General features: G+C 42.6%; 1 protein-coding gene across 1 annotated transcript in view; it reads left to right on the top strand.

The window, feature by feature from the left end:
* Positions 1-17,038, top strand: part of TRIM71 (tripartite motif containing 71) — a 54,329-nt gene extending 37,291 nt beyond the window's left edge. The window contains exons 2-4 of the mRNA XM_084508865.1: positions 2,406-2,573; positions 12,280-12,414; positions 15,161-17,038. Coding sequence (XP_084364991.1) covers positions 2,406-2,573; positions 12,280-12,414; positions 15,161-16,612 — 1,755 coding nt within the window. The 3' untranslated portion in view covers positions 16,613-17,038. The remainder of the gene's footprint in view (positions 1-2,405; positions 2,574-12,279; positions 12,415-15,160) is intronic.
* Positions 17,039-24,965: the final 7,927 nt, after the last annotated feature.

The raw sequence follows: 24,965 nt of genomic DNA, 5'->3' as shown, positions 1-24,965 counted from the left end.
ACCTTCATTCCCCACTGAGTGCCCTAGGGATATTAGGCAATTGTTCTTTCTCACCTGTGTATTTAAGAACTGTTTTAAATAACAGTATACTGATGGAGATCAGTCCATCAGTCTGCTTCTTCCCCTTTTTACCTAAGCTTGGTAACTCCTTTGCTCCCCGATTTAAATCTAAGTAATTTCACCATTTTCTATTTACAAATTTTCTATTTACAAAGGAACAAACAGGAGGCTTTGTCAATGACTTTGTAGTGTTTACTCAAAATACTTTAACCCACATCCTACATAATCTGCACACTTCTGAAATGAAATTACGGCTCTTGTCACTCCTCATTCTAAATTGAAGAGGGATGTTTTCCACCACATGATGGTGGGTGGCAAGAGGCAACTGTGAATGTTAAATTGAGTTTCTCTTTGGCTTGAACAGCAGGATGATTCTTTGCAGTGGACACCGTCACCTTCCAGGAATGCCTGGCTGGCAGGACAGGTCTGTGGTGTTTACCCTAGCTTTTGCTTCTGGTGTTGCCTACTTTGGAGGGCTCGCAACAGATTTAACTTGCTTTTGGACTTCTGTTCATATGGTCACCATTTTCCTTTCAGCTGCTCTGCTTGATTGAGGCCCCAAATCCCTCTTGTATGTTTTTAAAGTATATCGGATTCATATGACTTAACTTGATACCCTGTCTTGGTTTTCATTCTCTCTCAACTTCTCAGTTGCTTAAGTGGAGTCATTCAGCAACATGTAATAAACATTCCCTGTAATTTCAACAGCAAAATTACAGAACGGCATGAGCAAGTGAACATTGTATACAGATTTAGACAACCGCAGTGTAAAGACAAGGAACTCTGTAGTTGAGGAAGATGTATATAGAAAAATGCATTCCAGAACTGAGGCGGCTTTTACATCCTTAAAAAAAGGCTGAGGATCTGAGACGGTGCTTAAGGGTTTAGTATTTGAACAGAAGCAAAACGAAGTCTGCTCCAATTTCCCTACAGCAAAACTGAACCTTCAAGAAAAGGGTTTTAGTAAAATCTGACACGTGCACAAATGCACACATACCCCTTTGAGAAATTAATCCGTGTACCACTTCAGCTGTTGCACTTACAGGAGCTTAAAATGGCAGTTCATGCAACACAGGAAATCTGAGGGAATCACCTGTCCCCCTTCCCCCTTTCTTTTGTGGGAGAAGGGAAATGGGGATGTCATGCACTGTATGGCAGGCTGCTAGCTGCAGTCAGAGGGGCTGGATGACAGCTGTGAGGAGACAGCCATATCGAATACTTGCCCGGGCTTTGTTCTACTCTTGCTGCCTTTTCTGAGGTAGACCTTAAATAGCTGGTGATGGAAAAATTATTTGTACTGTAAGCTGCAAATAAGGCTCCACAGTGGTTTTCTGACTGTTCTGTGGTAGCCTAGATTTTTTCTAACGCTACTCTATTTAAAGTCTTGCTCTTAGCTACAGCTACATACACTTTCTTAGAGACTTCCTTGTGTTGAAGTTTTGTGTTCCCTTACTTGCATCTTTGGAAACAAACCAGCTGATCTGTTTTCTTCTAAGAAAGCAGTTCCATGGAAGATGCTATTTTTGTGTGCTACTTCCCTCTACTGGATGGAATGGAAATTGTTATGGCTAGTGAATGGACGCAACTATTAGGCTGGGCTGATGCCTTGTGTAAGGCTTTCATTGTGAAGTGAAAATACTTTTCAAGTGCTTTGTGAGTTGAGTGAGATTTAGTTATTACTCTGAGTTCCCCGTAACACACAAACGCTTTGGGCACGCTACTGTCTTGTCTTGTTCTCCTCCAACTCAAGCATCTCCAAGTATCACCAGTGTAGAAATACTGTGGCAGAGCAAAGGTTTTGTTGCTTTGCAGTTGGGAGTGGTAGGATTGAGTTCTGCCTAATACTGACGTTTCCCTAAATAAGCATAAGTGGTTTATGTGCTTTGAGAAAACGGGATGGTTCTCAGCATGCATAATGTCCCCACTGGGAGGGGGAAAGGTGGGGATGCTCTATTTATTCTCCATCGCAGTGGTTATTGTGACCCACTTCAGAGAATGTAGTGTTGTGTACGCAGGAAAAGTCTTCATCTGAAACTTGCCATAGATGACATCTCCAATCTGTAAGTGTTGGCAGATGGCTTCCGTTCTTAAGAGGAGCTGATGTGGACATTCTTCCTAGTATTGTATTGCAAAGAAAACAATGACACTTCCATCTAACTGTTAAAGTACAATTTGGAGCTTACTAGGAGGGATTGCTCTTCCTCTGTGGAGAAACTATTGTGAAGTCTTTGCCCATTGCTACTGCCTTCAACCACCCTTTTTAAATTATCTGTTTTTTCCTGTCACTTTTTTTTTTTTTTCCTTCAAGTCTTCACCAGACAGTGATACAGGTTTTTCTCTTCTAGGTACTGCATTTCTACTGTGATACTTGCTCTGTCCCCATATGTCGGGAATGTACCATGGGACGACATGTGGGTCACAGCTTTATCTACCTCCAAGATGCTCTTCAGGACTCCAGGACTCTTACCATCCAGCTCCTGGCAGATGCTCAGCAAGGACGACAGGCTATTCAGGTAAGATATTCCCAAATGAAGTGCTTAATTTTTCTCTTCTGTTCCCCCACAGCTTTTTCTTTACAGGGCAAGGTGTCAGGCAAAAAGCTCTCTGCTTCTTCTGTCAGTCTTCTCACCCCTTCTGTTCTCCCAGAACTGACAGAAGTTGCTGTGTAGGTGAAAAGAGTGCTGTTATGAATTTTGCATTCTTGCAGCGTAATCCTGTCATGCAAATCATAACATATATGAAGATCTGTCCAAACACACTAGAGCATGAAGCATTTTGAACCAAGTTCTGATCTTATGTAGCAGTGCTGAGCATGTTTTTGTTTTTACAGTTGAGGCTTATTTTCACATGTCTGTCTTGTCTGTACAGCATCTGTACTGAAGCCACCTATAAGTCTGGTCATGCGTGTTCAGCGTTGCCACCAAATGTAAAATCAGCTGTTTGGATTAGTGTGGAACTTCTAATCTAATGTTGGGGAAGGGGTTGGTTATCTCCATACAAGGATTGCTCTGACTACACAGGTGCATACTGCATCCTACCTCAGCTATTTTACAATGCAAATACGAATACTGAGCGAGAACCAGAAAGAACGTATCACAGTTCACAATTCAATCTACAGAAGGAATTTACACAGGGAATTAACCTGCTGAGGATCTGTGGATAATTAACTTGTGCTGAGTGTAGTATCTAGTACTAAACATTGTAATATTGCCAGTAGTTTTCTTTGTATGAAGAGTCTTTGGACAGGCAAGGCGTAGTGCAAAGCTGCTCTGCACTACTCCCATCTAGTTCTGTCAGCCTTAAATGCTTTAAATTTGAGCTGGATACTCAACACTTCTATGTGAGACTTAACCATCAAGACTTTTTGAGTAAACACTAGCAGAAGGAAGTAAGCATTCCCAACTGGATGTGCTTTCCTTGCAAATACATGGTACAGGAAAAAGCTTTCCATTCATCACTGCTTATTTCCAGTAGATGAGTATTTGTGTGGGTCTTTTAAATTTTCTTACGAAATCTGTTAAATCTCATCCTCTGAAGGGAGTGGTTGCTGCTAATAGTGGTGTTTCCTAGCTCTTTTCTTGTGGTACTACAGAATTCCTGTGTACTCTGGGCAGGTGTAGGACTTGTGTCTAGAGGGCTGGCTGCTCTGAAGTTGGGATCCCTTTCTGTGATGTGAGGCGATAACTTCCTGCCTCGCTGATAAGTGAGAGTAAACCCAAAGTTTTAGCCTGACATATAGCTATAACCTTTTCTAGGTAAACTTGTTTAGTGGATCAGGAGCAGCTAAACTTTATCTCATTTGCACCTGTGGGATGAAATAAGCATTGTGATGATATATAGACTTTTAAAATGTTGATACCTCCCTTCAATTTATGGTGTTAACAGCTTGCATACATCAGAACAGCAAACACAAAAGTTTTGGAACTGAATGGCTGATTTAAAACTGCATGTCAACACAGAATCCTGCAAACCTTACCTTCTAAGACTTGCTTTCAATTGAATTGTAAGGCTCTTCAGCAGAATCCATACTGAAACATTTAGCATGTCCCCAGAATGAGCAAGAAGGAAGGGATTATACTAGTTTAAAGAACCTCAGTAGTGCAGTGTTTTAAATTTCTCCAGGCTGTCCTGGACAAGGGCTTGTCTGTTAGTAATTAAATTACTGCTTTTGACCTCCCGGGCTCTTAATCATTTAACTGGTCTGGATAAATCATCTAAGTAGTGACTGTCTCTTGGAGCACACACTAGCAGAATAACACTGAGTACCACTCTGCTAGCATTGCAGGCGCGCTGTCGTGCCTCCTTGCTTCCTACTGGGTTTACTCTCCTCCTTCTCAGTTCTCTTCTGGCTTTTCTACTGGAGGCTTCTGCTATTGTGGTGAGCTGACTGCTTTATGATGGCATGGGCAAAGGGTGGGTGGCCCTGATGCTGCTCATGTAACTCAAGCAAATAGCTCCATTGAATTATGCTTGTCTAGTTTTGCTGTGGTCCAGATACTGTCCATGCAGGTTAAGAGGCATCTTGGAAGTGCTAACTAGTCAATTTTTATGAAAAATTCTATAAAATAAACTGTTTTTCAAGAACTGACTTCTTAATGCAGTGGTTCTTTTAATCTGGACCACTGCAGAAACAGGGGTAGTGAGTGAGCAGATCTGTGATGAAGTTGAGGTAGTAATCTGTGAGTGAATGTGGGAAGACTACAACTCTGGTATTGCTATCTTGCTAGCAGCAGCAGCAAATAGAACTGACACAGTTGAAAGCAGAGGTGTCTGACTTAAAGGTTGGTGCAGTAAGCCTGCTACACAAGGCAATTTTTAAAGAGCAGAGCTTTCCTTGTTCTTGGGACAGCAGGACTGTGAAGCTATGTGTTTATCCCAGGGAGGAGACAGCGTGTCAGCATGAATTTAGGACAAACCCTGAATGAACTAGACTCTAAATTAAAATAAATTGGCTTGAATGCTTTTCTTAAAGCTTGGAAGCAGTCTGTAGAACTAAATGCCAATATAAGCTGCAATATGAGGAACAGACTGGTGTTCGAAGGGAGGTTGAAAAGTAATATGGTGCACTAACACTTCTTAGCGGGATTGTTTCATAATGCTGTATTAGTAACTTTCCTAATAGGCTAGGAAAGCGATACCTCTTGGACATGCAATGTTGAGGATGGATGAAGAGGGGTGGCTGGGAGGAAAGGGAAAAAGGTGGACTCCGAAGGGCCTTGCAGGAGAGGGGAAATCAAGCCAGGAGTCAACTGGCTGGAGAGTATCTGGTTAACCAAAGTTGAAGGCTTTTAGGAAGAAATGTTTATTTAAACTCTTCCTGTGGCTTTGGAGGAAAGATTGTTTTTCAGACTTGGGGGGTGGGGTGGGGGGAATTGCTGTGCGTTAGGATACATTTCAGGACTGACTGACCAGATCAAGCTTCAGTGAATCAAGATGCTGAAAAGCACAAACCTGACTCCTCAAAGGATTCAAATTCCCCCCAAAACAAGTAGAAAGCCTGGCGACACGAGGCTTGTTTTTTTCCCCCCTTATTCATTCTGCAGCAAAGGAAAGCTGCTCGCCTGGTGCTGCCCCGCTCCTGGCTTGGAGCATACGTTTCTAAGCCCATCCCCAACACAAGAACTTGTGCATGTGTAACTGAGTGGTGAGCTGATCCAGCGGAGAGGGTAACCTTTCGGTAGGATTACTCTTTTGGCTGAGTCAGCTCCCTGGGCTGCTTCACTACAGTGCTACAGGGACTGATGATGCCAGGAGCAGAGCAGAACCCCCCCAGCCCTGTTGCTTGTAGGACTTTTTCTGAGCAGGCTTATCTCATCACAAAGCTATCCTCCTTGTGGAGATAATTTTCTAGCATTTTCAGTGACTTGATTCATATAAGGGTCTGAAAGCCCCGGCTGACATCAGATTAATGGGGTGGGGGTGTCACACGGGACTGTTCCCTTTTGATACCCGTCAGCTTGTCCCGTTGACTTGCTTTTACCTTATCAGAGTGCACACTTAGCCGTCTTCTTTCAGAATTTTTTCCAGGGAGTGGGCCACAAACTGAACGTAAATCTGTTATGATGATAGATAGATGGCTTCTTCAAAATGTCATGTTCTTAAAATACATCTATACATGTGTAATTGTATATATGTATATGTATGTGTGTGTAATTTAATGCACTTGAGGAGTAACAGTAAAGCATTGAGTGCTTCCTTCGGTTTAGGGTTAATTTCCAGGTGAACATGGTAAAATATGGTTTGATCTTTGTATGCCAGCTGTCTTAAAAATAGCTTTGTTTTTTAAATTGTATCTCAGCCTACAGCTGTGTTTGCTGGGGTGTTTGGCAACGGCTTCATTTAAATGTGGAAGCCTGCTGTGGGACTGGTCACTAGCAGAGCGTGGAAAGAAGTGACTTGCTTTCCAGCATCAAATGTTTAAGCTTTGGTAAGGAGGGCCAGCCAGTAAGGCAGTGCCTCTTCTTGCAGAAATAAACTGGTATGAAGTAGATCAGCTGGACCTTGAGCACCTTCCCTCTGGAGAAGGGGGGAGAGAGGTAACCAGGAAATTTGGTCCTCCAGAGGAGGAAGCTGATCTGTTGTCCTGAGCCTCTGGAGCTTCCCTGTGGGTTCCCATATGGAATCTGTGCTGCTGCCGGGAGGCCGATAGCTGAGAGGGATGGCACTGCTGTGCTGCAAAGCATCCTTCTGGTGTTGTCACACTGAGTAAGCTCAAACACCCCAGTGCATGGCTTTGAAGTCAGGCTAGCCAGGTGGCGAATCTAAAAATGAAACCTAGCAAACAAAACAGAAAAGCACAATTGACTCTTTCCAACAGCCCAGATGAAAGGAAATATAAAGCAGAATACAGTTCCACAAACGGTCAGTTAAGTCCTTAATGTAAATCTAGCCTCTCTATCAAGAGGCTGATTTTCTGAAGGTACTTCTAATTATATTGTGCCTTGTTTTAGTGAATTTCTTAGTTTAATACACAAGTAGATAATTACCTAGGAAGGCAGATTTTCACACGTTAAGTCCATGGTACTTTACACTGTAAGTCCGTGCTACTGCTCTACCTTTAAAGTTTAGGCAAAAATCACGTTCCTGCAGTACAAACCAAAGCGGTTTAATTTGTCTGCCATGAGCTAACCTCCTCAACATGAGGCTGGAGCCCTCCCTGTGTCAAAGCTCTTGGAGATTCTATAAGCACTGTAAGTAAGAACATCTTAGTTTGTTCACGCTTTTTACAGAAATCTTTTAAATTGGCCCAATGACTGATTTGTGCTGTGGCCATGCCAATATTACTTCAAAGCAACTGCAAAGTCTATCTTAACATTCTTACTGTATCTATACATTACCTAAGATCTCCAGTTAATTTCTCCAGTAGAGGAACACTACGAAGTTTATACCCTGTTCTTGATGGAGAAAGCTGGCTCTTATGGCTGAAGTAATAGGGGAAAAAATCCTGTAAAACCAGCCCTCTATCTGCTTGTTTTCCCTTCTTTGTGGTAACAAAATATTTATGGGTGGGACACCCTTAGCATGTGGTAGAAAGGGGCTACCCTGAGATATACAGAAAGACTTCCCTAGTTTTTTTTTTATTTAAGTTGCTTTTAAAGTCCAGAGGGGGGTTGCCAGAGTATCTCAAAGCTTTTCTTCCCAAGAAAAAAGCCCCTCCACCCCCATCCTTCTTAAGTAGGATAAACTTGCTCTTAAGTTCCTTAGTGTTTAAGGTTTAAGTCTTCCATATTGAGGTGGGAAGTGTGTATTTAAGGTTCTTTATCCCCTGTCTATGAAAGGACCTTTTAAACACTCATGCAAGCTTAGCGTCTGGTTGGTGATTCAATCACCATAAACTGCCTTTACATGTTGCATGGTGTTGCCACAGTCGTGTTGTACAGCAGTGCTCAAATAGAGGACTTTCTGAACTGATCAGATGCAACATCGTGGCTAAGCATCTGGATTATCAGGCTCTTCTGTTTGAGACCTAGGTTGGCCTCTTTGATTAATTGTACTGTGTGAACTGAATTGTGAGTGTACCCAGATAATGAGGGTAGCAAGCTGTAGAAACTCATAGTGAGGGTTCTTATTGAGTGTTGCACACTTCTGGCCATAACTTGTATTTTTAAGGAAGTGGCACTACTGAAAACTCAAGCAGTGATTTCTAGAAAAATACTTCCAAATGTGTTATAGGAAAACTTAAGTTAAGCAAATATGAAATGCCGGAAGGCTTTTCGTTAACTTGAGGCTCTGGTTCCTGGTGGAACCAGCTCTTGATGTCCAAGAGAAGATAGATCTGGAGAACTGTTGAAAACTGAACATGGCAAATCCTGCTTTGGGCCCCTCCATAGTCAGCCCAGATATCCAGAAATGCGATCAGGTTCTCAATACTACTTTGCTACTTATGATTGTTGTAATGTCAGAACTGAAGTAGCAAGATCATTACTGGAAGCTTTTTGCAGGTTGTTAGATGTTAGCTAAAGGGGAGCTCACAGAGGTGTCCTAAAGGGCACCAGGGGTTCAAAACAACTCTGCTTTTGGCCTCTTACTCACAACGGGCTGGAGCATATAGAAACTAGCCAGGCACATCTGGGTTTCTAGTGTTTCTAGTCTTGCCCTGAAAAGGAATGGTTGAATTGGCATTCTGTATGCAGGTCTGGCACCCTGGCTGCCAGTGACACTTGACGTGTTTGTGCAGAGCCAGGACTAATAAGATGTAAAATGCTGTATGAATTGATAGGTATTGCTACCTTGAACATTCAATGGAGTTGTCCATTTTTCAGCTGTACAAGTTTTCAGCTTGCACAAAATAGCTGGAGATCATGAGACTTGTGCACTTAATAATCCTCATTAAACGCTCTGTAATCTGAAAGTACAGGTAATACTGCATGCCATTGTCCTCCTGAAGCATGTGTTCTGTGTTGCTTTTTGGGTAGGTTTGTAGAGAAGAACAAGAAATTCTGAAATGGGCTGGTAACAGCATCTAGCGGTGGATGTTTGCTGGGTTGAATTGCATTCCATCATGAAAACATGATTGCCTGCCCCCTGGGACCTTGATTTGCAAGGCTTCCATTTGTTGTGGCTCTTAAACACACTCCATCATTACTTGAATTTTAATATGACAAATTGGAAGTACTAGTTTCAGTCTGAAGCTTGCAAGATATGTTGCAAAGTCCTTTCCTTAATTTTATTTTAAGCAACACAAGACACTGGTGACATCCATAATAGAATGGGGAATATCTTGGTCATGTTCTGGCCCCTGGGTACTCACATAAGTGCAAGCTTCAATTAGGCAATTTACTGTATCTACCAACAGCAGGAGCCACAGTAGCTGTTACAGAATTTGTGAGGGATAACTGAACTGGATGGTCTCCTTGACAAAGTCCTTGTCTCCAGTTTCTGAAGCATATGAACTTGTTAACCATTGCATTCACAAAAACTGGAATAATTATGCTATGAAGTGTACTCTTTAAAAGTGCTCTTTAAAAGGATTTGTTGTAAAAAGATCATGTGCCTGACGAGAACGAGAAATGCTGCTTCTCAACATTGTTCCAACAAGCTGACCTCTCTGAGGACAAGCTCTGCATAAAAATACTTGCTAAACAAAAGGGGAGATTCATTGTGGCAGAGTTGTGATACCTTACAGTAATTAGTGTGAGGGATTTCCACATAGTGAAGGCTCTCGAAAGTTATCCTTAAAGCTTCTAGTTCCTGCTTCAGGCAGGTAATTTGCCCATTGCTGTTCTCCCACATACCACTACCTGCTGCCCTGCTTGCTGGTTAGCCTTCTTAGGCTGTTACAGCCTGTTTGGGTAGAGTGTTATGGGATCATGTGAATTTTCTAAAGCTTTGTTAATATTCTGGTCAATACTAAAGCTGTAGCATTGTAGCATCTTTGCCATCCTTAGCTGCTTTGAACTGTTTAGGCTCAGACTAATAACAAATCCACATGCCATGAGTTGTTGGTAGACAATTTAAAGCTATAGAGTGCAGTTCTTGCAGAAAGCATTGTAAGGATGCTTTGCCAAACTGTAACTGGTTCCTATGGATGAAAAATCATTATCTCCTATTGTGATGGAGTTCATGAGTGGTTTTGGTAATTTTGGTAAAGAACTGAGAATAGCTGAGATTCTTCATGCCTTATAGCTAATTGCAATGTGCACACAGCTCAGCCCTAATGGGTACTGCTGTACAAAAAGCTCCATTTCAATCAAGACTTTCCTGCTATCAGAAATACTTTGTAGAATTAGAATATGTATGGATAACATCATTTCCCTATCACTTACATTCTTAAGGATATATCCCCATCTCTTAGCAAAAGGAGGGTATTCTGCTGTTCTTGACAGGACTAAATCTGCTTTGGAAGAAATAAGTTTCCTGACAGTAAAAGCTGGTTCTGTATTTAGATGGTAAAGCAGAGATATACGGAGGCACTGTAATTCTTGCACGTGTACTTTCTCAGCTAGGACTGAGACTTACTGGCTTTTTATGAAGTCCTAGTCTGGGGGCAGTTGTTACAACAATTGCAAAGCAGACATTTCACAAGATTTTCCTCCTTTCTGTGGACTTGAAGTGGTGAATTGAATTTGTCTGCTAGCTTCATGTGAAGGCATGTCAGGTCTGGGTGGAGTAGGATGTTCAGGCTGTCCCTTCTAATTTGGAGGAAAAAAAAGTTGGGGATTCTAACCTGGAGCTAACTGCATGAAGGCAGAACAGCTGAAGCATGCTTCTCTTCCTGAGCCCTGTCCTGCAGAGGTGCTGTAGAGTAGCATTCACATCTTCCTCTACCAGATAGCAAGAGACTCCTCATTAAAGATCAGAACCGTTGTCGTCTTGTTTTTCTTAGGCTTGTCTTTTTCATCTTTTCTCTAAGGGCTAATGACTTGATAAAGTTAGTCTTCATTTTCCTTGCAGTTCTGTATTCCTACATGACCTGGAAACATACTCTTAATTCAGTAACTCAAACTTGCTCTAGAGTAACTACTTGGAATGAGGAAACACTTATTTTTGTTTGACAGGTAATAGTCCTATTGTTGGCATAAATTAGATGCTGTTAATTTGCCAGTTCAGACCCTGAAAATACCACTAACTCTGCTGTATATAAAAGATAACAAGAAGCCCTGCCTAACTTTATAGGCAAAGCTGGAACCAGGTAGTTCATGGATTATCATATCTGCTTAATTCTGTAAGTGTCTGTGGACTGATCAAACTGAAGATATCTTCTGTAAGACCCTAGAAGTGAAGCCCTTAAATTACTTTTGTTCTCTTTATCAGCTATCAAGACTGCAGTTCAGAGGGTATCTTGAGCAACACTACACACAAAGTACAACTTAAAAATTTTTCTTCCAGAGCTTTCCCTTGCCACCTAGTCTGAAATAGCTTAGGGAAGTTCTGAGATGTACCAGTCTTTCAAACCAAAGTGAGGAAAAGGAATCAAAATCTACCAGAAAAAATCTGCGTTCAAAAACAAATATTCATGGATGTTTCCATGGCTTTCAGTATGCAGTGTGGAAAATTAAGTTGAGTTTTCTCATCTGCCAACAAGTAAAATCTTTCCTTGTCAAGCTGTCAGTGGTGTGCATTGTTGGTAGGGTGTTGGATTTCTTGGGTATGTCAATGTCAATATCTTTATCGGTAACATGGATGGTGGGGTTGAGTGCTACCTCAGCAACTTTGACACCAAGCTGTGAGGTGCAGTTGACACCCTGGAGGGAAGGGATCCCATCCAGAGGGACCTGGACAGGCTTGAGAGGTGGCCCTGTGTGAGCTTCATAAGGTTCAATAAGGCCAAGTGCAAGGTCCTGCACCAGGGTCAGGGCAATCCCAAGCACAAATACAGGCTGGGTGGAGAGTGGATTTGGGGGTGTCAGTTGATGAGAAGCTCAACATGAGTCAGCAGCATGTACTTGCAGCCCAGAAAGCCAACCATTTCCTGGGCTGCACCAAAAGAAGCACGGCCAGTAGGAAAAGGGAGGGGATTCTCCCCCTCCACTCTGTTCCTGTGAGATCCCACCTGAAGCCCTGCATTCAGCTCTGGGGCCCCCAGCACCAGAAGGACATGGAGCCTAATAAATTTATTAAAAGAAGAAAATCACGTCTGTTTTCAGGCTTTGAAGTACAAAATGGGTGAAGGCCTGGTAAAACCTTAGAAATGTCACTTTTTGCCTTCTCTTGAAGGTGTAGTTAAATGTCAGTTCTTACAGGTTTGGTTGATCCCGAAATATGTCTTTTTCTTTCCAGTTGAGTATTGAACAGGCCCAGGCGGTGGCAGAGCAAGTTGAGATGAAAGCTAAGGTGGTACAGTCTGAAGTCAAAGCAGTGACAACTAGACACAAGAAGGCCTTGGAAGAGCGGGAGTGCGAGCTGCTCTGGAAGGTAAGTACTTAAACTTTTGTGCTTTGTACACTTGAAATTTGAAATGTGTTCTTTAACAGCACAGGGCTAGATTCAAATGTCTTTCCTCGGAACACTGAATTGAAATACCACTTCAATTGAAATACTGTTTCTAGGAAGCAGGATGCTGGATTCTGGCCCTGGTTGATTTTGTTTTGGAAGTATCTTTGCATCACAAACTAGTTCTCGGTAGGGACTACTATATCCTGAGGCAAGCTCAGCATCACAAGTAAGGTGGGCGCTCCCCCTGCTGGCTCAGCAGCAATACATCACATCTCCAGTGCTGAACGATGAAGAGAATGTCCACGTTTTGTTTAATGAATATCCCTTTAAAACCTCTAAAATGTTTCTGTATAAGTATGTAGTATATGGGTGTTCTTACAGAAGGATCCACTTCTCATACACAAAGGAAAGGAGTAAAGCTGTATATGCTGTGTCCTTAGAAACAAATCAGTATAAATCTGGCAAGACTAGCTTTCTTGACACACCCAAGAACTTGCTTTATTCTATAAAAAGTGTAGTTGCCTTTTCTGATTAGTGAAACGAAGTAATATGGCAGGGTTTTGGGTTTTTACTAGCAGAATGAAAATATTTTCCAGCAGCAGTATCTGTACTCAAGTACTTTGAGTAATCTCAAACTCCTGCATTTGCTTCAGCCGTGATAAATGTGCAGGGTGGGGAAACACAACAACGGGGGAAGTACCTGGAAAGGTAATTTAATGGTCATGTTTTTTTTAATGTCTAGCAGTGGTCCTTTGGGTCCTAATGCAGAACTGAGCAGAAACACACTCTTTCTGCTGTTGGCCTAGCTCTTTTAGATCAGCCAGTCAAATGGACTTTTCTGTGACCACAGGATTGCTGAAATTGGTATAGGGGAAGGAGCAAAAATGCATGGTAAATTGAGAAAGCTTAAAAGTAAATTTCAAGTGCTCCTGTAAATCTGCAGGTGCACTGGATGAAGTATAGCAAAAAAAAAAAAAAAAAGGTCCTGTGTGCCCACTACCCTTATTAAAGGCCAGGATGGCCTGTACATGTGGTTGAGGCACTGGATGTCAAGAGGCAGTACCATTCTGCTAAATTATTTCTGCCCTGCCTCTTCTCCTGAAACAGAATGGAACAGTAACTTTCTGGTTTAATCTGTTGCTGTAGGTACAGTGAGTAATCTCTTAAAGTAGAGGCTTGTGTTTTTATAGTTCTCTTGGTTTTAGACATTCTTATAAGAACAAACTTGATAGTTACTGTTTGAAGGCTGCTTTCTTGAGGTACTTGGAATGAGGGAGAAGTTCACTTTCCACTGTTGGCCTTGCCCAAGAAACTTTGGCAGCCTTTTCTTCTGAGGTATTACTAGTACAGAAGCAAGAGTTTGTATCCCAGCATAGGTGCACTTAAAAAAAAAAAAAAAGCCCACACTGAGAACAAGTTTTCTTCAAGTTATAAAACTGTTTCATTTTCATGAAGGAAAAAATGGGTCTTGATTGCATACTGGTGTGAGAAATGATTCTAGCATAAAAGAAAAAGCAGAATGCATGTTTAGGCCTGATGTGAGGAGTGCTAGTGAATAATTTTGGGTACTAAAGCTGATGTCAAAGTACTCATGACTGGTAATCTTTTGGAAACTAGTGACTTTAATGAGATATTGGAGGAAGCATGTTTGATACTTGTTTGGAAGCAGTTGTGTAAAAATATCCCTTAATTTTAAATGAAATGACGTGTTTGTACATCTGTGAACTGCTCACTTTGTGAAGTCTGAAGACTCAGTTATAAACTGTGACTTGTCCCTCACCAAAATACATTGGTATTGTTCTGCAGCCAGCCACACAAGTATCAGGCATAAATAAATGCATTTTAACAACAATAAAGCAATTAATTAAATTTACAAAGCAGGTGTACTTTTCCAGTTGTCAAAACTGATTTTGACAAGTAAATGCAAACATGGGCATGTTTTTAATAACAAAACAGAACTATTGTTGGTTGAGCTTCCAGCCCTAGTAGGGGCTGGCAGCAACTGTCTGTCCTTTGAAATGACATTATGGCATCCAGTTGTAGAGTAGTAGCTCAGCATGACTGCCAGTATTTGTAAGAAAATATCAAAATAACTGGATCCTAAAAGGTCCTGGAGATAGGTGTCTGGTATTATCCAGTCCCACGAAAACAGTTTGGGCAGGCAAGAAAATGAGGAGAGCCCGTATCCACTGGCTGATGCCAACTCAGCATCAGCCTTGTGTGATAACAGCCCACCCTCTGAAATTCTTCTCTATTCTCCTGTTAGAGATGCTTTGGACTCTGCTCTTTGAGAGCTGCAGTAACTTTAGTCTTTAGAGTCTAAATAAGATGTGCCTTCTGATGATCTGTCAAGTACCTTGCAGGTAGGGGGTAGAGTAGCTTTTAAGGAAGCAAGTCATTATTAGCTACTAACCAAGCAAATCTTTCAAGTAGAACAAATAGAATACTGATGCGGCAGCTCCATAGAGCAAGAATGTGTGATTTTTAACTGGAGGACTGGAGAAAACCATCTGAATTTGGCTTAATAGTTGTTTTTTCTCACTTGTGTTCTCTATGCCATAGTTTCTTAAGGCTTGTTCTACAGTTTATCTTATCACGTCCTGTGTCAGCATCCTGCAATAACTACGTAACTGTTTATGTAGAAGGAACATTAGGAAGTGTTTGGGTGTCACGGGTTGTCTTTCCCTGATAAGTGTGCTTTTCTTCCCCCTTCCTCTCCCCCAAGGTGGAAAAGATTCGTCAAGTCAAGGCTAAGTCACTCTACCTGCAAGTTGAAAAGTTACGTCAGAACCTAAATAAGCTGGACAACACCATTAGTGCTGTTCAGCAGGTCCTGGAGGAAGGTCGTACCATGGATATTCTTCTGGCCCGGGACCGTATGCTGGCTCAGGTGCAGGAGCTGAAGAATGTGAGGGGCCTTCTCCAGCCCCAGGAGGATGACAGGATCATGTTCACGCCCCCTGACCAGGCCTTGTATATGGCCATTAAATCAATGGGCTTTGTTAGCAGTGGGGCTTTTGCTCCTCTGACCAAAGCCACCGGGGAAGGCCTCAAGCGTGCACTGCAGGGCAAGGTAGCCTCTTTCACAGTGATAGGCTATGACCACGATGGTGAGCCTCGCCTTTCAGGAGGCGACATGATCTCTGCAGTGGTGATGGGTCCAGATGGAAACCTTTTTGGGGCAGACGTCAGCGATCAACAGAACGGGACCTACCTGGTCAGCTACCGTCCACAGCTAGAGGGAGAGCACCTGGTGTCCGTGATGATGTGCAACCAACACATTGAGAACAGTCCCTTCAAAGTCATGGTGAAATCTGGGCGCAGCTACATCGGTATCGGGCTGCCTGGGCTCTCGTTTGGCAGCGAGGGAGATAGCGACGGCAAGCTCTGCCGCCCCTGGGGGGTTAGCGTAGACAAAGAAGGCTACATCATTGTGGCTGACCGCAGCAATAACCGCATCCAGGTGTTCAAGCCATGCGGGACTTTCCACCACAAGTTTGGCACGCTGGGCTCCCGGCCCGGCCAGTTCGATCGTCCCGCTGGTGTGGCCTGTGACATCTCGCGTAGGATCGTCGTGGCTGACAAGGACAATCATCGCATCCAGATCTTCACCTTCGAAGGGCAGTTCATTCTGAAGTTTGGGGAGAAAGGAACAAAAAATGGGCAATTCAATTACCCGTGGGATGTGGCCGTCAACGCAGAGGGCAAAATCCTGGTCTCTGACACGAGGAACCATCGCGTTCAGCTGTTCGGACCCGATGGTGCGTTTCTTAACAAGTATGGCTTTGAAGGGGCACTCTGGAAGCACTTTGATTCCCCCAGAGGTGTGACTTTCAATCACGAGGGCCACTTGGTCGTGACAGACTTCAACAACCATCGCCTGCTGGTCATCCACGCAGATTGCCAGTCAGCACGCTTCCTGGGCTCGGAGGGCAGCGGCAACGGGCAGTTCCTGCGCCCGCAGGGAGTGGCGGTGGATCAAGAGGGGCGCATCATTGTGGCCGATTCCAGGAACCACCGGGTGCAGATATTTGAGTCCAATGGTAGCTTTTTATGCAAGTTTGGCACTCAGGGAAGCGGCTTTGGTCAGATGGACCGTCCTTCAGGTATAGCCGTCACCCCTGATGGCATGATTGTTGTGGTCGACTTTGGAAACAATCGAATTCTCGTCTTCTAATCTGTGTTTGAATTAGGAAGAAACTGTCTCAGGGAAATTCTTCTAAGAGAAAATGAAAAAATACAACGTTGATTCAAACCTACCTCATCTTTAATTTTTTTACAGATGAATGTACTTATCTTTTCTGCAGGGAGTGAGCCTGTAAAGTTAAATTCTATCTACCTCATTGTCCTCCCTTCCATCCCCAGTTTCTCTCCTCCTCCCCGTCCCAACACACTCACAGTTCAGAAAATTTTTACCTCTCCCCCCATGGGGTTTCATGCACAAACATGTGTTGCTGTGCACATTAGGTGGTTTGTGTGGTATATTCTGTAGGCTTAAGCCAAAAAGGCGCTATAAGTTTTTTAATGGAGAAAATGGTAGTAGGTATTTGTAGAGAATTTGTGTTCTTGACCATACTGCAGTTCTGTGGGTGGGGACACGGGAGGGGGATTTTTTTTTTTTGAATTGCTGCTGCAGCAGAGAACTTTTTCCTGTTCTCCTTTTTATACCTCAGTGTGTTTGATTTACTGGTGAGCACAGTGTCTTGTTCCCAGAGACTTTGAACGTTTTGTGGAAGTGAGTGGGATTTACTCGCCAGGAAGAGCAAGTTTGCATCTTTTTGGCATTTCTGTGTACTTTTTCTGAAACACAGTAATCCAACAGCACAAAGAGAAGCTGATGAAAATGCACAAAAATTCTTTTGAGTTGAAACCAAATTGTTCCTTTTAGTGGCTTAGTTCAGTTGTCAAAAAGTTTAGACAAAGCAAGGCTTCCTGTAGTGTAACCTGTCCTTGAGTTATTTCTTTTTATTCCTTTCATCTGAAAGTTTAGTATTAAAGTTTTTTCTGTTATCAGTATGTATGCCTAATCTGGATAAGAAGTTATGAGGAGCATTGAAACAGGGAAAATCAAGCCCTTGATTTAATTTTTTTGTGAAATGACTAGCGTTTTTTCTTTTTTTTTTTTTTTTGGCCCTCCCCATAGGGAGACTTTAAGGGGGAAAAAGTTCAATGGATTTGTTAGAAGTGGTACCTATTTCCAAAAGTAAGAAATAAGCACAGCTTTGGAGATTCAGGGTGAGTTTTGGAAAAATCAAGTCTCTTGTGTTTAGAGGATTGCAATAACTATCAGTGATGAAACTTTTTTCATCCTCTGGCTTTCCCAGGGAGCTGGACTGGAATAGTCCAGAAGCTCTAATTCAGTATTTCAGGTGGGGTGAGCCTGTGGCTCCATGTAGCTCTTGCTACAGATCCAAATGAAAAGTTACTAGTTCCAGCCTAAGGCAAACTATATCAAGATGAAACCTTTTTCTTTTTTTTTCTTTTTTTCCCAGGGCAGTACCAAAGAATTCTGTGTAAAAAAAAAAAAAAAGAATAATAAACTAATGATCCTTAAAAGCTTGGAGGCAGGGCGAAATTAGCCCTTTCAGGGATATTAAAAAAAAAATGCTCTTTTGAGAAGCAGAAACTTTCTGGGACAATAGATATCTTTCTAATAAATGAGGGACTTTGAGGCCCTGGAAGTTCTAGTTCTATTCAAAATTTTCAATTCACATTTAGCTGTTAGTGCAGGTATGGTCTCTGGAGTTGTTGCTTTATCCTCTGGGTAAGGCACTTAGTGGCAATGGTTAAAGTTAGGGAGCAGAGGGCTTTTCTGTCACTCAGTGACGGAAGGATTCATGTATCAGTAGTCTTTGCCTTGGAAATGCTATGGGATTTATATTACTGTTTGCAAGAGAAGATCTCTGAAACATAAACATGGTCAATGTCTGAAGGGCCTTTACCATCCTCTGCGGAAAGGGTTCATCCCTTTGCCAACTATCATGCACAAAAGTAACCTGAGATTGAAAGGCTCTTCATAAATTTGTGAGAAATCACAAGGTGCACTTTCCTTCTTGCTGCTTTTCCCCTCCAAGGAGTGTTAACTTTCTGGGTTTTGTAGAAATCCTGATGTGTTGCATATAGACTTCCTCCACTTAGAGGAGGCTTAAACTTAAAGGACCAGAAAGAAACAGACAAATTCAATGAGATGGCAAAACCTTTTAAAAGAAGGGTGAGGAAAAAACACCTAAATTAAATAACTGTGCTGCCTTTCAGCCAAAGCCTCAAGGAAGCAAACTCTTCAAGGCAGTATGTTTCAGCTGGGCTTAATCTTAGGATAGCATGTTTTAAAAACAGTCTTCAAAAGGATAATCTTTTATACAGATGTCTGTCATTAAACTTGTGTGGCCACTCAACACATGGGTATGAGAGAAACCTAGTTTACCTTCAGCTTCAAGTTCTACTTGTGTGCATGCCTCCCGTCTTGGGGGTGGCCAACGTTTATGGCAGATGTCCGTGTTTGCTTCGTATTATTCAGTCCAAGAATTAATTGCAATTTTGGGCTGTGAAAAGTAATACCTGCAGGATCTAGATACCAAAGAAAATTGGTTTTAAAAGCTTTAATATTTAGTTTGCTGTGTCCTTGCATTTAACCTATCATGTCTTAATGAAAATGCCAGGTCTATCAATATCTTGACCTGAGTGGCTGTTGATGTTAGTGTGCTAGAAACGCTCTTTCGCTTTGATGCTTACTGGGTTCCTTCTCTGGGGCTGGGAGAAGGGAGTTGTTATCCAGGCCTTTGAAAAAGAAAAGGCTAAGCGTGTGTTCAGCGTTATTGAACAGAAATATTCTTGCCTTTTTCCAGCCTGCACTGTGTAGAAGGTGACACACAGAAGTTGCCCTTTGCTGTTTGGTGTGGAGCCATTGCACAAACTGCCAGTCCAGCTCTGTCAGGGAGAAGAACGACTAACTTTTAACTTGCTGTCCACCTAATTCATTGGGCTTGCTCACAAACCAAACCATTAGGCCTCAAGCGTTTCACCTCACGTGTTGGGGAGCTTTTTTGTTTTAAAAACACTACTATTTAGCTACCCAAACTAATTCCTTAACTTTGTCACAGATAGTGCTAAGCACACTTGGTCTCATTGAAAAGCAGTAGTGTAGCTTATAAAATGGAGTTTTATATGCAATGAAAATGAGTAGCGATAATATACAAGTTCAATGCCAACATCAGACACTTTCTAAAAGTTCCTTATAGGGTAAGATGTAGCTAATGAACAAGATTCAAACCTTGTCCTGTTTTTTCCATACATGTTCTCATGCTATGAACTTTCTAAGGTTAATGGCCTGGTATAATAAAAAGTGTACAAAGGGAAAAAAAAAAGCAAGGCTTTGAAGCTTGATTGCAAACCAAACAAGCCTAAGTGTTCAGAGGAATCTTCTGAACCGGTGGAGATGATGGCCTGGAGAAGGGTAAGGTGAGCTTGTGCCTCTTTCTCTTAGCTCTAGCGTTGGCAGATGAGATGTGGGTAACAGACCTGTCTGCTAGAACTCCCAAAGGAATCTCACCACACCAGGTTAAAACAGTGGCTCTCCGGCAAACTTTTTGCTTGACAATGTTATCAGCGGTCAGTTTGGCTGTTCCAGGCTCAGCCTATGAAACAATCTTGTCCCTTCTCCGTTAAGCAGGAACTTCAGCCCCAAACCGCAGCAGACACAGTATTGATAATGCAGGTCCTTCAGATAACTCACTCCTTTTATTTAGTACCTTTAAATAACTTGAAGCCCATAAACCCAAACTACAAAGAGATTTAGCGAATGATGACAACACCTGAAAACTAATGCGTATTGGGGCCAGACATAACCAAGTTGGGAGAAAGAAGAGCAAAGTACTTGGATGTGGCCTTCCCTTGTAATTGCAGGAAAATGGGCCCGGTCTGTTTTGTTACAGTTACACCAAAATTAATTTTGGAAGAGAGCAGGTTTATCGGCTTATCTGGCCATGTCTTTGATCATAAGATTTCTGTTCAGTTCTGGTTTAAAAGAAATTGTGCCAAAGTGTTTTGTTTGTTTTTTTTTTTAAAGGAGTGTAAGCCAAATGGTGCCAAAAGGTAAGAGGGTATTTAAAAATAGAGATATTTAGACACAGTTTGGAGCTGTATAAAAAATGAACACTGGTACTTGCGTTAGACAAATATTGTACCTTTGGTCTTTGTCCTTGGGAGTTTGAAACCCAGTTTGTGGTACAAAATGCACAACTAAAGATGCCACTATCTATCTTTTCTTGAAGTTCTACCTCACTTTGCAGAAGTTAATCATCTACCTCAATTTAGCATCAGACAGGTTTGAGAAATAATTGAGAATCTGCCTGGGGGAAGGATTCATCCTGCTTTTTGGACAAGCATTTAACTGAAACAGATATTAAATGTGTACAATACGGTGGCTTTTGTTTTTTGTTTTTTGTTTTTTTTTTTTGTTTGTTTTTTGTTTTTTTTTTCTGCCTGCCCATGGAAATACTAAGCTGCCCTTGCTAGAGAATCTGTAAATAAAACCAAATGTTCGTATACTCTGGCAAACAGGACTGAGATACCTGAAACACTTGAGTTTGATCCGTTTTCACTACGAAGTATGGAAATGTAACCTCCTTTCAGTATTATGACACTACTAGCTGACATACTTCATTTATTTGCAGTGTTCTTATGTCGATGAGACCTAAAGGTCTTCTCTCTACAAGAGAAACTTTTATGCATGCCTACGAGTATGTCCTGTTCCTGTGTGGAAAGACTAACGTTATGATTGCTGTAAACACAATGCTGTACCAAATGCTTGAAGGGAATAAGATACTGATTTTTTTGACTTGGTGATTGTATTAGTAGCTTTCTTGACACAATGGGATTTTTTCCACCATGACAAAGCAACCAAGTTCCTATTCCTGGAGGGCGGTTTAAGTTCAGATATTCTCGGGAGAGGCAATTTAAAACCAGTGTGTTGGGTTTTTACACAACTCTAATGGCGACACACAACGTGCCCCTTGTTTTACCTGTGGAGTAAAGTTGCAGAAGCACAATTTCAGATCACTGTATTGAAAGATCTTTGTTCCTCCCCTGCTCACGTTCGGGGGTGACAGAAGCGGGTACAGAGACTCCCTAATAACGATAGGCTGTGTTGGGTTTGGTAAATGTTATGGTGGAAAATGTACATTGATGTCTCTAAGTGATCTTACGGGTTAACAAGCCAGAGTGGCATCTTTTTTCCATCATTGTTTAACCAATAATGGTTCTAAAAATGCTTTGTGTACCTGCATGGTCTTAGACCTTCTATTAAATGATTGTATCAACTTACAAACTCAGGTAGATAATTTTTTAAGCTCTTTTCATGGAGCCTTACTGACTGAATGTTAAGTGTCTGTGTAGTGACGTAGTTAAGTAACTTCCTTTTGAGCTACCAGACTAGTTTAAAAAAAAAAAAAGTCCTTTTATAGGTTTGTAGAGAACTTTTCAGACGATGTAGTAGTTTTTTCCTTCAGAGGGAGAGATGTCTGTTTCTGGGTTTTGTTTTTAGTTTCTTTTCTAAAACGACTGAAGCTTTTAACTAGGTTGTAAGGTGTGGTTAGTCACCGAAGTTGGTGGGGGTATCTTATTGTACGTGACTCTTGTTCGTGCTGTGCATTACCTGTCAAGTGCTGCTGGGTTGGCGCAGCGAGGGTGTCAAACACGTGCCTGCAGTGTGAGGAGCTCTGGCCTTGCTCAAGTAGAAATTGGAAGCCTGTGACAAAATGGAGGTCGTGCACTTGAAACCGGTGCGACAAACTTGCATTTTCTGCCCTCATTTAGTTGCCTGTATGTGCATGGCCCCATCCTATAAAACTTCATTACTAGTGTATAACTGGTGTTGCCTCAATGCAGGCTCACATCAGGATCCAGAATGATTTTGTCAGCCCGTGGATGTTGGGCATCCTGAGACAATTGGGTTTGTGGTTTCCTGTTCTGCTGCAGTTGTTTCTCTTAAGCGATTAATCATGCTGCTCTCCTAATAATAATAAAAATGTCTCAGCAGGACAGACAGTGCTTCGCTTTTAATGAGCTGCTCAGAGCTTCTGTATCTAATTGATAATGAAACAGGCTGTGACAAGAGCTGCCATGCTCCGGGAAGGGCATCACATTTCTACTTGGACAAAAAGCAGCATTCCTGGCTGGGGGATGTTGAGTGCTGCGGAGAGGCAAGCACGACAGGTTATGTGCAAACTTTTATGTAGAGTAAGCGAGCAAAATGTTAGAACTCTTTTTGTGTTAATGGAGGCTTCTGAATGTATCTCTGTGGTCCATAGGGAAGGCTGAAGGATGTAGCAAGGAGATGATGTATCAGCTACTGGCAGCCTTAAAACAAAGTCAGTGTCTCTCTGGACTTTAAAATGTTCCTATGCAGTTTATTTTATTTTTGTTTAATCAAATAAATGTGATGAGTTTTTTCATGGCAAACTTGTCTGTGTTTTATTCTGCATTAATCGACCACAGTCTTCTTTTCTGCCAGGCTGTAAGAAGAAGTGCTGCTATCAGCTGAAGGCAGCCAGGTTCAAATTAGAGGTGCCGGAGTAGAAAGGGGAGGAGAAATTGGGTGCTAAGAGGACAGGGTGGGCTTTTTGTTTGTGTTCCTGAAAGGTTCTGATGTGTTACCAGCTTCTTATTTGTCTGATCTATTAAAGACCAGTCTCATTGTCACAACAGGAGGAAAGGTTCAAGAATTAAGGTCACTGCCTGACTTCCCCTTGTGGAAAGAAGCAGAGGTAGATCCTAGTCTCCTGAAGTACTGACTTGAAAATACTTTCGAGCTGAAATGCTCTATGCTCAGAGCTGTATACAACTCTAGGACTGCTCAGCAGTGCCTTGGGCTCCAGCCTCTTGCTCTGACCAGGCCCTCCCTCTGCAGCTGGCACCATGATGGGCACAGAGATCACAGCAAGCTGGCAGCAGAGGAGAAAAAGGCTGACAGGTGAGTTTCAAGATCACCAGGGGCTCTGTGCTTGGCACAGCTGTGGAGAAAAACAGGGAAATTGAAGAGGCAGCCTGGGAGGACTCTGGGCTCCCTTGAACACAGCTGCTACAACAGAATCTCCACCTGAGCTCCAGAGGGCTGGTACAGCAACAGGTGGGACCCATTTCTCCTGGGCTGTGGCTAGGGGTTTCTACAGGCTGCGCTTGGGCTCCTGCACGAAACAGCAAGTTGGCCTTCACTGCTCAAGTGTTGGATTTTAAGAAGAAACTGAGGCCACCACTGATTACGGCAGTGCCAGAGAAGAGCGGTTTTTTGATAATTTCTTTCACCTCGTGGTTGTGCAGCTTCATTCCTGCAACGGGGAAAAAAAAAATAAATAAATAAAATCCCAAAGGCAGAGTTGCTTCTTTCTGAAGAGCTGGGGAGGAATGGTTCTGCTCACATGCAAATGCAGCTGCGATAAGCGGTGCAGGGGCTTGGGGCAGGCCACCTCCACCATCCTTCCCCGAGCCGCAGGGCAGCGCTGCATGCCGCGGGGTGGAGCCGGGCGCTGCATTAGCATTTTTTGCATGTGAATGCCCTGCATTCCTCGGGGGGCTGGGAAGGGCAGAGAAGAATCCGCTCTATTCAGGACCTGAGACCACACAGCGAGCATCTTGAACCTTTTTGTGTTTAATCAGTCACTCTACTTTGACTTGAACGATGGATCAGCTTCTGGGCTCCTGCCTTTTTAGAAAGGTGAGCCTGAAATCTTTTCTTTTTTTAAAAAACAATTTTTAAAAAATGTATACCCCCTCCTGCTGAAGGGACAGCCACTTCTATGCTCAGTCTGCAACTCGCACATTTTTTAATAAAGCTGCTGTCCTGCTCACAGCTGTTTGTTTGTTTTGTTGGGGCAAAGCTGGGACACCTTTTGCACAACTCACCTTACAGAGAGCAGGACTTTCTGGCTCTGCTCTCCTGGTAACCGCTGGGCTCTGTGACCTTCTGGAGGGGCGATGTTAAGGGCCCTGAAGGGCCTGAAGACAAAGTACAATGGCAGCAGAGACACAGCACAGGGAGATAAGGTGTTATCCCAGCTCCCCCTGGGAAATCACCTCAGAATTAGCTGAAACAACACAAAATAGGCAGGAAAGGGGGAGGGAGAGAGTGGCTACATTCCACACTGGGCCCTGATTATCTTAGGGCTGGGTTAAGGCTCATCTGTTTTCTGGTGCTCACGGTAAGTAAGCAAAGTTCATGCTATTGTACACCTGCTTTGTTTCTGCCTTTCGCTCAAATTTTTTTCTGAAATACAGTCTTCTAAACCCAAGGTTATAAGCAAGCAAACAAAAAACAAAAAGAGAACCACCATCCACAAACCCACTCTTTCTTACAACCCCACACTCTTCACCTGCACCATCCACTAGGACAAAGGCAGATGGACTAAAGCAACTCTGTGCTGCAGCACAAGGCCTTTTAGGACACCCCCCCTTCCTGCTAAGTGAACTGCTATTCATGTCTGAAACAGAGCCCAACATCTCTTCCTCTCTTAAATAAGCTTTACAACCAAAAAGAC

This window comes from Aythya ferina (genome assembly GCF_964211825.1).
Source record: "Aythya ferina genome assembly, chromosome: 2".
Lineage (NCBI taxonomy): Eukaryota > Metazoa > Chordata > Aves > Anseriformes > Anatidae > Aythya > Aythya ferina.
The sequence above is the reverse complement of the archived record's forward strand: the minus strand, read 5'-3'. Positions and strand labels throughout refer to the sequence as shown.